This window comes from Mchenga conophoros, linkage group LG22 (genome assembly GCF_057382185.1).
Source record: "Mchenga conophoros isolate Kocher_MC1m ecotype Shallow Benthic linkage group LG22, M_conophoros_male_GT1.1, whole genome shotgun sequence".
NCBI lineage: Eukaryota > Metazoa > Chordata > Actinopteri > Cichliformes > Cichlidae > Mchenga > Mchenga conophoros.
In genome coordinates this window covers 23,614,927-23,629,616 of record NC_140546.1, presented here as the reverse complement: position 1 = coordinate 23,629,616, position 14,690 = coordinate 23,614,927, and the positions used below count along the sequence as shown (strand labels likewise).

Genomic DNA, 14,690 nt, shown 5'->3' with positions numbered 1-14,690 from the left:
GCTAACCAGTACTAGAGAGTGGCCATCGTCCAAAGACTAGATTAGCATAACAAGCGACTTGCTGACAGGCCCTGGTGACATGGAGGGGGAGTGAGGGAGTGTGTAGGGTGGTAAAGTGGCCAGGCAGGGTGATGATGACGATGATGGAGCGGTGGTGATGTGGGGGTTCTAGCCTATGCTCCAGATGGAGGTGGACCCATAGCAGCTGGGAGACTGGTTCTCACAACTCTGCCCCTGTGTCATCTGCTGTGGACGTGAGCGTGCAGACAAATAGTCAGCTGGTCTATACGTCATACAAAAAGTCTCTGTCCATCAAACGTAGCCCAAATGTCACACTGCATGACACTCATCTACACGTGAATTAACATTGTGTGTGTGTGTGTGTGTGTGTGTGTGTGTGTGTGTGTGTGTGTGTGTGTGTGTGTGTGTGTGTGTCTGCCTGCTAACAGCCTAATTGAGGATCATTATTAACTCGGTCTATCCTAGATGAGTCTCATTGGGCCGGGCAAAGGATTGATTGTGGCTCTCTCTTGCTTGCTCTATTCTGTCACTTACAATTGACCAGGTACTCCCCTCTGGAAAAGATCAGTTACTGATGATGATGATGATGATGATGATAATAATGGTGATGATCATGATGAGGCCTGACCTGATGGTAAGTGGACAGGCACTGCAAACCAAATTCTCAAGACTGTCGTAACTTTACATGCAACAATTTTGTTCTCTCAAATTTTTTCCCCCCAAACCCAAACTTTTTGCAGTCGCCTGCTCACACGAGGTTCTCACAGAGTATATGTGTGCAGGAGTCAGTTCTCATGGGGCTGCGCTCGTTAAGTGGAGCTGATAAAGTGTCTGTTTTTAACACAACAGAGTGGCATTAGTAAAATTGGCAGCAAAAACCTGTTGAAACTGCTGATTTTTTTTTTCCTGCCGATGTGGGCTAACGCACACCCTCGTCCCATTTCACTTATTTACTCGATATCCTTTCCACTTTTTACGGGGGCCCATTCAGGGTTTTAATTTGTTTGCGAAAAAGATCTGCTCTCGCGTGTAATTATGATGGTGGATCACGTGAGGCTGCATTGTTGGCCTGTAAACATCCTACCCCACTGATTTTAATTCTAAGCAGTCAACTCTTATTCATTTAAGCCTGTTACTCTATTAAGTGTGAAGGCACTTTTCATTCTGAATTATAGATGACTGTGGTTGCGCCAGAGTAACTTTGCATGTGCATATAGTTAAAGACAAACAGTCTAGTCTATTGCCAGTGCCAGAGTTTGTTTACACCAAGTACATTCAAACCCAGAGGTGTGATATGAAGTTTTATCCTTAAAGCTTTCGTGGCATTCTTGCAGTAAGAGCAGTTACATTATCATTTGAGGAAATTGTGTGTTTTGTGGAGCTCTAATGATATTATAGGTGTTGCCTTTGCTCCAAGTGTTTTTCCGTTTAATCTCTCCGCGGGGGGAAAAAAAGCAGGCTTTTGGAACGTTGTCAAATGCGTCATTCATTACCAAACACTGGGAACATCCCTTCTTGTGTGTGCATGTGTGTCTGCCATTTTGTGTTGTTTGTGTAGCCTCATATTCACAAATGTAGTTTAATTTAAACCCACCACCAATAAAAAGTGGCTACTGGTTTACATGCGGCTCGTAACTCTGAGACGGAGCCTCAGAACCTCCAACTGACGTCTTACTGGCGGCCAACTCTGAGATCTGCACCTGCCTCTGATACTCGCATACGTGCACAGATACTGCGTGCACATGTTCACGCTCATTGTCACTTGCTTTGTACTTGCACGCACCACTTCAAAAAGAGCTCAGTTTTAAAAGGCTTATATGGCTGTCATGAATTGCTTTGGTTGATTCTTTCGTGTGAAATGAAAGAAGTGCTAATGAACTTAGCATTTACTACAAACAGCCCAAACCAGAGCTCTGTCTCTGATCTTCCTTTGCCCTCACACAAGTAGTTTCAGTCTCTTATGTTCATGGTTAAAGGCTGTCATCGAAGCCTGCTGTTGAGCATCTGTCCTAACGGCGCTTGATTGCTTGCTTATTAAGTAGTCTTTTGGTAATAGAGGATTTGAGATAAAGGGGCTTGCATGGGCCTCACAGACACTCACATAAGCACATTAACTGTCTTGCCCTTCCATCCTTTCTACAATGCGTTAAGAGACTTTTTTTCTCCTTTCATTCAACCTTTTATGTCAGAGTCAAAGTTAATAGTCCAGCAAACTTCAGCTCGGTCTGAGAATATTTACTTTGGTTGATATTGGGGAGAGGAGGTAAGCATCCACCACTCTGTCAACCCAAACATGTCCCCTGGATGTTGGTAAGCGAACGTGACCGAGGAAGATGGTGGTTCTGCTTCAAGGGAGTTATTTCTCAGGAAAGTATTACGTACCAGTTTGGGAATAAAGATGAACATGCCCCTGTACAATTTTTTGGGAGTGCTTGAAAGAGTTGACATTGTGTATTGTTTGTAGCACTCTGGCATAATTGTGTATACCTCCATTTATTATTCAATATATAGTTGCTTTGTCATTCCTTGTGGATATCTTCTTAGCATCCTCATCCCTCCATTACTGTCTCTAGCCTGAATCTTCTATCATAGGTGCCCCCCAACCCCCCAACCCCACACATATACACACACCTTCTCTCGTTCCCCCTAGGGGGCGTTGTGTAGTTGTGCAGTGCTAATGATCCAGGACTGTCACTCCCGCTGGGATGGATGAGCCAGCATACCCGGCGCTCAGGAAGCCTCATTAGGATTCTTCTTTAATCCGTCTCTGACAGGACCGGCCCGAGAATGGGACGTCCCCTCACACATACACCACACACAATAAATACCCTATGAAAGTACATTCAGCGCATAGACACAATATTAAAATCACACTTTATACCGACATACATACAGACACAAATGCACTTCAGCCCATGCACAAAGAATGGACCCACTGATACCCACACAGTGTATACACACAGTAACACACACGCATACACACACTGTTATGCTAATGATGTGTTATTCTGCTACAAACAAGGATCTTCGATCATCCTGGTGTCACTCCTTATAGAAATCCACTACACATCATAAGAGCTTATTATGGGTGATTAGTTAATTTGAGGGAGGGATGCTGGGAGGTAAAAAGAGAGAGATCATTTTCCTTCTTTGCTGTCATCTCTGCACCGCTCTCTCCTCGTACTTCTTTCTTTATCCCTCTCTCTTGCTCTCTTTTGGCTCACTCGCTTTCTTTCTCTCCTTAGTGAGATATATCGATCAGCACGTTGACTGTGTTATCAATAATCTCCTCTTTAGTCGTCCGCAAACAGTGATCTCCACTAATGAACCAGCACAGTCGTCACACTGCTCTTTCTCATTGTGTGTGTGTGTATCTGTATTTGTGAGGCTCAGCCTGCAGCATAGAAACTGCAAAATGGGATGGTAAAAATATCAGAAGAAAAAAAAAAAAAGTGCTGGTAATTGTACTTATTATTATGATTATGATTATGATTATTATGATTATTATTATTATTATTCTTAGTCATGTATTTATTTATTTATTTATTTATTTATTTATTTCCATTACTTTAATGAAAATGTGAAGAGAATTCTGTGACTTCACTGCACACCACACTGTTCACTATGTGCTCGATACTGGAGTAAAATCCAGTTTCCATTTTTTTAGACTAAAAAAAACTGTTCTGCCATTAAATGGAAACTTTGTTACATCAAATAAAACTTGAATCAATTATGCTAAAAAGAATTTAAGCAAATAAATAAGAAGACATCAAATAGCAAGAAGGGAAGAGAATCCATCATGTCTGTGGACCATATGTGTGTATGATTGGTGTGTGTGGCGGCCGTATGTTGAGCGCATGTTAGCCGTGGTCCGTATGCAGCTGCTGCAGCATGGGCTTTGGGCTTCATTATGTGGCCCTAATGACCTTCTGACAGCTCATCACTGAAATACACATGCACAGACACACACATACAGTGTAGTGGCATGATCATATATGTGACAACAGCACAGCCAATTAAAGAAGGTGGGGGGGGGGGGGATATTTGAGCAATGGAAATTTACTATAAACCCTGTCTTTCCTCTCCTTTCCTTGCCTCTGCAGTGACATCTAACAATTAGATTTCAGCTGCTTTGTCCCCAGTAATTCCCTTTTAATTATTAACACCGACATTATTAGGCTTTCACTGTTAAGGCTTTCATTAAGGGTGGATGGCCCCCGTAAAAGACAGTCAAACTACATATCCTCATTCTACACTTTCCTCTTGTTTTTTTTTTTTTCTTACAGGAAAAATAAATAATAACGTATTTTTTAGTGCTGCTCTATTCTCATTGTGTTTTTGTTGGTAGTGTTTTTTTGGGTTTGAGTTGTTGTTTTTTTAAAATCTACCCTGGTAGAGCTTTCATCATTCTGAGCTATGCAAAGTCATTGTTACTGCAGACATATACAAAAGATGTCCTTTAGCACTGGCCCAGTGTAGAGGTGATAATGAAGTGGGTCTCGCTCCTGTGAATTTGAAATATTTAATCAAAACATTTGCTGAACCTAACCAAGTTATTTTAATGTGTACATTTAACAACACAGCTAATGAAATTGAATGTAAAGTTCAGAGGGTTCCTCCAGGTTCATAATCTGGTGATTTCGGCTGTCCCAAAAGCATATTTGTGTGTTTATTTAGACAAATATTAATAATAATCAGCTTTAACTGACACTGGCTAATCACTGAAGCATACAGGGAAAGGAGCCATTGCATAAGAGACTCAGACCGGCTGGATTCAGCCTACTCTGAAAAGAGGTTATTTCAGCATTAAGGACCCTGTGGAGAGGGTGGGCTGTGAGTCAGTGGGGTGAGGTTGCCTCCTACAACATGGCACGCTCCTTAAGCCATCAGGCACGGGGAGGGACGCCTAATTGAACATGATAAAGTGTAAAGTTAATTACCCCTCTCGCCTGTCAATGATACCCCCATGAGATAGGGGGCTGGCCTCAGGCACAGCTGCTCGTGTGTCCGTGTGTGTGTGTGTGTGTGTGTGTATATGAAAGAGAAGGGGTGACAAGACAAAAGCCAAGGGATCCCATGAGAGTTGTGCAGTGGATGATGGCAACAATCGGCTTTTAAAGATACCTCTGTCCCTCTGGTACAGCACTACTTAACACGTCTGTCCCACTAAGAGTTTGGCATACACATGCACACAGAGAACAGAGCACAGCTGACCTTTTAGACACAGTTGGTAGTGTTAAACCAGTCATATGGCTGATATATTATGTCTCGTGTGGAAAATTCACATATTTTAGTTCAACACGTATCAACACCTGAACTTTGTGTTCCAGTTTTCATTAACTATTTCATGTGTTTTGCAGGTCTGCACATATGCGTTGAACTTTTAAAGACTAGACATCAATATGTGAAATGTGTGTGTCTTATTAGTGATGTGCTCACATCAGTTAATGTTAATATCAGCATGTGGTGTGTTTAGGTGTTGGAGCTGCCAGCATGGCCAAACTCACCTTCATGGTAGGCGGAGTGGTCGAGGAATACAACGCAGCAAAGGAGTTGCTCACCTGCATGGGAGCAAATGTTATTTACTGCGGACAGGTCGGCACTGGACAGGTAATAAGGAATGTCTAAACATAATGACTGCATAAATACAAACAGCATTTCACACAGGGACATAGATTTGATGCCTCAACCAATACTTCTAAGACACTATGGCCAAAATTATAGGACACCAAGGCAAAAAATTATCAATGGAAAAGTGTGGACATTTGAAAGTCTGGTCTTTTTCCGTATATATGTTTACAATAGCTTTCAAAATTTGAGCAGATAACTATATAGTGAGGTTTGTAAGTTTCTACTCATGTTGTGCTTTTTGCCAGAATATGTAGTTATCAGTACATATAATATTTGCCGGAGTATATTGGAGACTGTTTAGAACCTCCAATTAAAACTCTTTAAATAATAGCTCTTCCAAAAAGTTTTGCAACCCACTGGCTTTGGTTCATTTTTCAGAAGTCAAACACAACTTAAATCAACTTCTAATTTCATGTTTCATAAATCCCAAACAAACCTTACCTGAAAAACTTAACGAGATTCAGATTTCCAATTGTGTTTCACATTTCAGGACCATGGACAGCACACAGTGTTTACTCCAGATTTCTGATGTTGCTTTAAAGGAAAACAAAACAAACAAACAAACAAAAACACCAGCAACAAAACTTCTATCAACTTTATAAACAGAATAAATGTAGGCTAGAATGCACACATAAGAAATCATGATAACTCCTATAATTATAGAAGTATCAGTTGTTTCTGCTGCATGTAGCATCATCTTGCTTACAGTATTGTTACAAATAATCTTTGTAATAATATTGTAACATGCTGGACTATGCAATTTTGAAATACCGTGCTGTAATTCTTTCTTACATATTGATGGGTGGAAAATGCCCTTAAACAATTGTACCTAATTTGACCAGAACCTTTCTCAACACAAATTTCCACTGTTTAGTCAATCTGACCCCATAAATGCTGCAGCATTAATAAAATAGTTTTATAAGAACATGACTTCTTCCATATTATTACAATTCCTCCAGTAATTTATTTTCATAATGATTTATCCAAAGGATCTAATGTATGTATATTCCCTATGTCATCTTAGATGAGTGGACCAGTCCTGATGAAACTCTGCATAAACATTTCCTAAGATGTTGTGTCTATATGGCATATACAAATATTTTATACAAATCCCACAATTATATATATTTGTTCATTTGACAGCTCAATTGAGCACCAAATGGCCACCTTACAACTGTGTTGTTCATGTTTAGTGTCTACATACTAAAGTTTGTTTACTTGCGCATTCTACATTCGTTATACTACATATTTTCACAATCAGTGCAATTTTTTTTAATCTTCCTGGTGATGCTAAGCAGCCTCTGATTATGAATATAGTTATCGAAATAAGCCACTATACAAACAATTAGTCAAGAAAAAGTCCTGCAAAGCAATGTGGGCTTAAGAAGATGACTGGGTGAGCATCATCAGGTCATGAGACACTTTATGAAGTGACAGTAATTGTTTATTGACCTAATACCAAAGCAAAGCCCCATGCATATCAATGGGATTTGCATGTTTTACCGAAATGAAGTCTGTGGCTTGGGAAACCCACCAAGATAAAGTCTACTCAAACTTCAAATTAACACTGAATCAGTCTATTATGGAAATACATTTTTTGTTTACATGTTAAAAGGTAATTTGCTATATTGGCTAAATTGGGCTAGAAGTCCAGATTGTTGGGCCTCATTTATAATTGGATAATTCACTTAAAAACTGTTTTGTAGATAGAGGTGGGCTACTTCAGAATTTCTTCATTAGCTACATGTATGGAGATTATTCCAAGTGTGGCGCATCCATTTGGAAGCTGTTGTTGGATCTAGGAGCTGTCATTGCAAGTGAAACAGACCGTCTTTAAACTGCAAATCCTACAGAGAGATGGCAAGAACAATAGAAGTGAGAAACTCAACAGCTTGATGCATTCTGAGGGGAAAAAACAACATGCTAGTAACCTTGGCAGCATAGGAAGCTCTGGACATCCGCTGAGGACAATAGTGCTGGTTTGTGGCAGGATCCTTTCCATGGTTGAGAGGGAAAAAAATCCTTCAGGACCAAATCATTATTATTATTATCCTAGTTATCAACCATAACAAAAGAAATGCCAGATTGGATTTGACCAAAAAAACATCTAAAATGATATAATACGTTGCATTTTCTTGAAAAGAAGTCTTAAAATAATTGAAATGATCCCATTACTTCAAAGATGACCATTAAAAATGTAGCATTTAAGCATTAGTGGCCATTGAAGTGTTTCACTCGTCTATTCCAGAGTCAGATTATCTGAGATTTACTGTTGTGTGTTATATTTTGTTTTGCAGACTTCATCATTTACATAATAATTCCTTTATAAAAATCTTTCTTTCACACCCTTATAGGCAGCTAAAATCTGCAACAATATGCTGCTGGCGATTGGGATGATTGGGACCGCGGAGACCATGAACCTTGGTATCAGGTACTGTAAGCAAATGCTCTGCTAAAAGATAAAATAATAAGGAAGTGTATGATCAGTGGATTCATTTACATGGGAATGATTAGTGTAGAGATAGCTGTCTGTGGGTAGCACTAACACAGCTGTACATAGGTGTACAGGGATTTAGTACATCCAGATCCAGATTTCCTTATTGTTGTTGATGAATTTGCAAAAACGAAAGAACAAGTACAGTGAAATTACAAGGACATATTTTGAGGTTACTACCTTTTAGCCACACATTAACTCTGCTATTATTGCTGTTAGATATAGTTGTCACAGTAAGGTCAATTACTACGCCAGCGATGTAGCTGTAACTGTAATTTACTACTACAATACAGGTTTAGAAACGTGTGGGTGCGTGTGTGTGTGTGTGTGTGTGTGTGTGTGTGTGTGTAGTTTATGGGAGTGTGAAGGGGTCAGCCCTGCCCCAAGTCAGAGCCGCCTCTGCTAAAGAGAGATGGATGAGGGGGTGGAGCCACATTGTCTGATTTACATTTGCTGATTGAGCTCTCACCAGAATCCTGCCACACCTCTGCTACTGAACACCACCTAGAAAACCCATCATTCATGATTCCTCCTCGTGACACAAAGCTTCTTTGGCCAGGAAGCTGAGGATGATGGGAGGTGAAGTCCGGTGGATTGCACTGCAATCTTATAGCACTAGAAATCATGTGAGGACTTAAAATGCACCACAGCACCCATACTTTGTTTTGGTCTGTAGAATTTTTAAGTGCGGCTTGCATACAGGAAGCTTATACATCAGTTTTTATAGATTTTATACTCTTCAGATTTTATATTCTGTTCTATTTATGTATTTTCCTTGTCAATAATGGACTGTTTCTTCTGTTTACTCTCTGGCTATAATGCGATTTTACGGCCTTTACAGTGTAAAATGGTATTTGCATCGAGTTTTCTGCACGGGTGTTCATGAGCGTCCATGAATTCCTCTTTGCACAGTGCAGCTGTGTTAGTGCGACTGATTTATCTGTGCTGAGACAGAGGAGGAAAATTGGCATGAGCAGTCGAACATAAATCCCCTCACTATGCCTCTGAAATATGGAGGCATTAAGGGAGCAACGCAGATTTACACATTGCCACACTGTCTCTGAAGCACACACACACAGACACACAAATTTACATCCAGATATACTGAAGGCAGCAGTTTTCTACCACTACAACTTCTCACAATTCACATCATTATAATGTATTCCTATAACAAAAATAGGAATACTAACTACCGCATCTCTTCACTTTGACTGTGAATTATCTTCATATCTTTTCAAGACTGACCCATATTCAGTCTTGATTCCATTTTGTGTGTGTGTGTCTGTGTGTGTGTCTGTGTGTGTTTCAGTTTCCCCCTCTTCTTGCTAGCCAATCTCTGGGGCTTTATTAGAGGGCTTGACAAAGACTGTCATCGTTTAGAGGGAGCCCACACCCGTAAATCTCCCATGCTGCATTGCGGCCCAGCCTCTTATGCAGAAAGAACGCTCTCTTTGGTGCATGTGTGCAGACACACACACCGACACAATTCAAGACAAAGGAGGCTAAGCACTCACAGGCAATTTGCAGGAAAACGGCAATAACATTTTATCATGTTGGACTTGGGCCTGATAGAGCTGCCCTTTCTTTTGTGTGTGTGTGTGTGTGTGTGTGTGTGTGTGTGTGTGTGTGTGTGTGTGTGTGTTTCCTTACCTGTACATGCAGGCAGACACACACACACACACACACACACACACACACACACACACACACACACACACAGAGAGTTCTGTTCATGGAGCTAATTTGTTGATCTCAGATGGAAGCTTGGGCCGTCTCCAGCAGAGCGTGACGTTCTCTTAGTGCAAGGAATGGCCACGCATGACAATTATCAGCACACGCACACACTCACACACTCAAACACACTCTCCCATGCAGACCGTTTCTTTCTATGTATTTTCAATTCCTTGCTTTTGGCTTTTGCTTCCCATCCATATTTGCTTTACATTCTTTATTTTATTATTTTAATCCATTTTTTTCTTTCTTTTTTTTTGGGGGGGGGGCCTGCTGTAATATTTGAAAGCAGCCAAGCAGTCAGTAAAAGAAGGATGAAAAGCTGCAGAGAGTATCATAGAGCAGTGGAGAGGAGCAGCAGTGATTTTAATGATACATATGAAGATAAGAGTAGAGACGACTGGCCCATGTGACGCTCATATGACACTTTTACAGTTCACCTTGCAAACCTGTGTGTCTGCGCCCATTCATGCGTACAAATACGCAGTTGCCGATGCCCAAGTAGGAGCATACATATTTGCTCCTTTGTTCTTTTTATGGGGAGGACAACAGGCAAATCAGAGTTTATAACAAGACCCTTTTAGCAGAGAGACAGAAATAGGTTCACCACAACATACATGAGCACAAACACATCGTTCCCTTCCTCTCTCTATAGTTGAGATGAATCGTGAGCATATGTTCAGATGAAGATTAAACTCGCGTGATAAACGCGCTTGTTGCCTCTATAAATGGAATAGTAAGTGCTTGTGTGTGTGTGTGTATGTGCTCGTTAGCTCTTTAATGATATATTAAATGGGGAAGAGGCTGGGCTTCCTCTCTTGTGGCGTCTGATGAGATCGAGAAGCTAATCATAATGAAAGAGACGGTTAATATCAGTGCTGCAAATGAACTCCACCTGCTAGAGCTCCCAGGACATAAACATCCTCCCCTCTCGTTTGAATCTTCAGCACCATCTCTCTTACTGTTTTTTTTTTTTTCTTAATTTTATTTTATTTTTATCTGCACCAGCATTACACAGCAACACCGTTCATGTCTGATTATCCATGTCAATCTTGTTAAAGCGTGACATGTCCTCTTCTCCACGCAAATTACCGCAGGCGAGGAACAACACCACTGCGTCAGCTAATAACCGCAGCTGAGTATGAGTGTGTGCGAACAGTTTGTCGTGTGTGTCTCTGTGATGGGAGCAAGAGGGGAACTTCATTGATTTATCGTTAACAGAGGACAACAGCTCCCCGTCAGCGTCTATGGCCGCTATAACAAACGATCTGCGCGCTCGGACGCGCTTTATTGTAGCTCAGCCAGTAACCTTTTCAGCTGCTGACCCAGAACACAGGGAGGGGCTGCTTGCTTGTGTGTGTGTGTGTGTGGGGGGGGGAGGCTTGTGCGATGTCAAACATATGTCCCCATGAGTCCTTAGACAGGAAGGTGTCAGCATGGAAGAGGGAGGAAGGGTAGAGGGGAAGCAGGATGGCAAGGGATGCTTACAGACATAAACTAAGAAAGCTATCATGAGCTAGACTACCATTAAAAAAGAAGAAGAAGAAAAAACCCAGCGCGTGCAGAACCACTCATGCCACACTTCCAAAACTGTTTGTTAAAAAATTAGGGAGTCTGAGCGGACACATAAGAGATGAAGGGGAGAGGAAAGGGGGAGGGCGAGACATGGAGAGAGTGTAAATGCAATTCCTTTTCTTAATTAGTTAGTAGACAGCTAATAAAACTGCAGCAGTAATGGCAGAATGAGAGCCAGGTGGAGAGAGGGAAGGAGGGAGGGTGCTGGCCTTAAAGACCTATGATAGTTTAATAGTCATATTGAGAGCAGAATAGAGTTACAGGCCTGTAAGTAACAGTAAACTGAGGCAGCCAGGACTTGATGTGGTCAGCTTTATACTGGCCTTAAAACCATTAATATGGCATGTTGAACGGTCGACACAGACGCCGTCGTTACACCCTCCCTGCTCGGTTTCACTCATTGCTTCTGTCTGTCTACCCTCAGTCTCTTTCTTTGTCTCATGTGCCTTTGGTTACTTCTTATCATAGTCCGGAGGTTTGTCCTCTTGCATATGAAAGTAGGTTTGCTGCAAAATAGGGCAGCAGAGCTAAGAATGTGCCTCTGTGTGTGACAGCGAGGTTTATGGCTCCCCTGTGCTGCTTAACCACTTCTCCTCCTCCACTTTCTTGAAAGAGGGATGAAGGATAGATGTAGTGGTAAACATCAATACTGCATTAGCCGGCATTACAAAGCCTTCAGCCATTAACACTGAGGAATGGTCACAGTGAGGCATAAGGTTCATTGGGGGTCACTACAATCACCAGGCACCCCCACACCCACCTTTTGCCACATTTCTTATGTCCCACTGGTCCTCTTCAACCCAACTCTGTCCCATTTCCTCCCTATATTTTGCATAACTCCTCTTTCCTTGTTTGTGCCTACCATTTTTTAAAGTTTTCCTCTCCATGTCATTCTAAGATGCTAAAAGTTTGAAAGTAAAGTAATTTTCTGACTTTTTTTTGTCTGAAACATGTTGTAATAGTAGTATGATATTTTAGGTTTCTTTAAAACCACCATATTTGGTGTTATTTGGGCTATTAAATCAAATCAAATCACTTTTATTGTCACATCACATGTGCAGGTACATTGGTACAGCACATGCAAGTGAAATTCTTGTGTGCGAGCTTCACAAGCAACAGAGTTGTGCAAAATACAATAACATAAACAGGCAAAATATATACGAATGGCTAAATCTGAAACTAATAAATATATGTACAATATATAATAGTATATGCAAAAAATTTTTTAATTATTATTAACAGCTAGAATTGTTAAAACTGTAATTTAGTTGCAATGTAATTTAGTGTTGTACACCTTCAGACAAATAAAACTATTTCACATGTGTCAAAGACAGAACTTATTTAACTCTATTTTCTTCTTTTTGCAGACTGGGTTTGGATCCCAAGCTGTTGGCAAAAATCCTAAATATGTCCTCAGGTCGTTGCTGGTCCAGCGACACGTACAACCCTGTCCCTGGAGTAATGGAGGGAGTTCCCTCTGCCAACAACTACCAGGGCGGCTTTGGAACCACACTAATGGCAAAGGTACTAAGCTTGTGTTCTGGTTGTATTATTTGTGATTCTTAATGTCTGATGTGTTTAATAATCAGTTCATCTTATCAATACATAAACTGATAATGAAAGTGTTCTGAAATCCAAGAATCTGTATAGAGAATTCTTGGGTTTTTGGGTACAGTGGGGATGAAGAATCCCCCTTTTAACAGGAAGAGAATTGTCAAGAATATTTTTTTTAAATCCAGTATGTGCTCATCATCTAATGAGGCAGACATTTCTTCATATCCTACACACTAAAATAAAGATGTTTCTGAAAACCGGTTTTCTTGAGCTGTTCATAGGATCTGTTTGCACCTGTCACTTTTTCTGACTGCTTGTCCCTCTCTTCTCATGTCTGTGCTTAAAGGATCTTGGTTTGGCGCAAAACACTGCCACCAACACCAAGACACCTGTCCCTCTGGGTTCCCTCGCTCACCAGATCTACCGAGTCATGTGCTCTCGCGGCTACGCTAATAAGGATTTCTCATCCGTGTTCCAGTTTCTGCGTGAGGAGGACGGACAATGAATGCAAGGGGAGCACACTGACTCTGCTGTTACAATACACAAACACACATAAACACACACCAGAGCTGCACACACCCCTGTGCCCCTTATCCCAGTATGCTCAGGAGATGCTAAGGCCTTGCAGTCGAGCACAGACCTGCTACCCAGTTTTCATACCATTTCGACCCATGTCCCCTCATTACATTAGCTAAATCATATTTTCACTTTATCCTCCTCTGTCTATATGAAGGAAATCATAAAACTGACTCCGATTAGGCTTACATGTAACAGTGAAAAGTATATGTGGTTTTCAGGGTAATAAGTAATAACTGAATTAATGTAAAAGCATGATTATGTTCTTTTTGGTTTTGTTTTGTGGGGATTTGTGCTGTTTGACTGTTACCCTATTACCCAAGTTACCTCAGCCTGTTTATATTAAACTATAAAGGTAAAAAAAAATGGTATAGATTCACATAATAATTGAAATTTAATTGAAGAGCATGAAGAGGTTACTTCATACTTACAATACCCACATACCAGCACTACGTTTAAGGTTACAAAAATAAGCCACTCTTTTTTGTTCAAAGTTTACTGAGTTTGTTACTTTTTTGTTTTTTTGACATTTTATTTCTCCTTTCATTATTCAGTACTGCATTTAATTCATTTTTTTTTTTACCTCATGAGTTCACTAAAGTTGCAGTAAATCTTCTGTGGTACACCATTCAAGTATTTCCTCACTTTATCGACCAGTTTTGCTCTACTATTCTGTGAGATAAATATCTGGTTATTTTTGCACCATGTGCATCGCAGTGCGATGTGCTGGGCTGTTTTGATACAGTCACAGAATCTCTTTAATGTTACTGCTTTTCTCTATCTGCTTATTGAGCCAATGAAGTATTATTTTTTTGACCAGTGCTGTTAAAACGTTTTCTAATCACTGCAAAATGTTCTGTCAAGCACCTTCTTCAGTCCATATTTCTCCTCTCTCTCCCTCTATGCGTGTATGACAATCTGTGTAAAGTCAGAGAGGAATGATTCATCCTGCTCTGTGCATAATTCATATTGTTGTGTAGCACTGAAGAGGAATCTGAATGGACTGCCATTTTTTTGTAGTAAAATTCATTATAAGTCTACAGTTTGTCTTTGCACTGTGAAACAGATCCAGTCACACTGTAGCCTAAAATAAAAGCTGTTCCATGTA

General features: G+C 40.6%; 1 protein-coding gene across 2 annotated transcripts in view; it reads left to right on the top strand.

Annotated features, from left to right (window-relative positions):
* Positions 1 to 14,690, top strand: part of hibadha (3-hydroxyisobutyrate dehydrogenase a) — a 23,249-nt gene extending 8,559 nt beyond the window's left edge. For both annotated transcript variants that reach the window (XM_085262158.1, XM_085262157.1), the window contains exons 5-8: positions 5,498 to 5,631; positions 8,007 to 8,083; positions 12,820 to 12,976; positions 13,353 to 14,690. In XM_085262158.1, the coding sequence (XP_085118284.1) occupies positions 5,498 to 5,631; positions 8,007 to 8,083; positions 12,820 to 12,976; positions 13,353 to 13,511 (527 nt within the window). In that variant the 3' untranslated portion in view covers positions 13,512 to 14,690. The remainder of the gene's footprint in view (positions 1 to 5,497; positions 5,632 to 8,006; positions 8,084 to 12,819; positions 12,977 to 13,352) is intronic.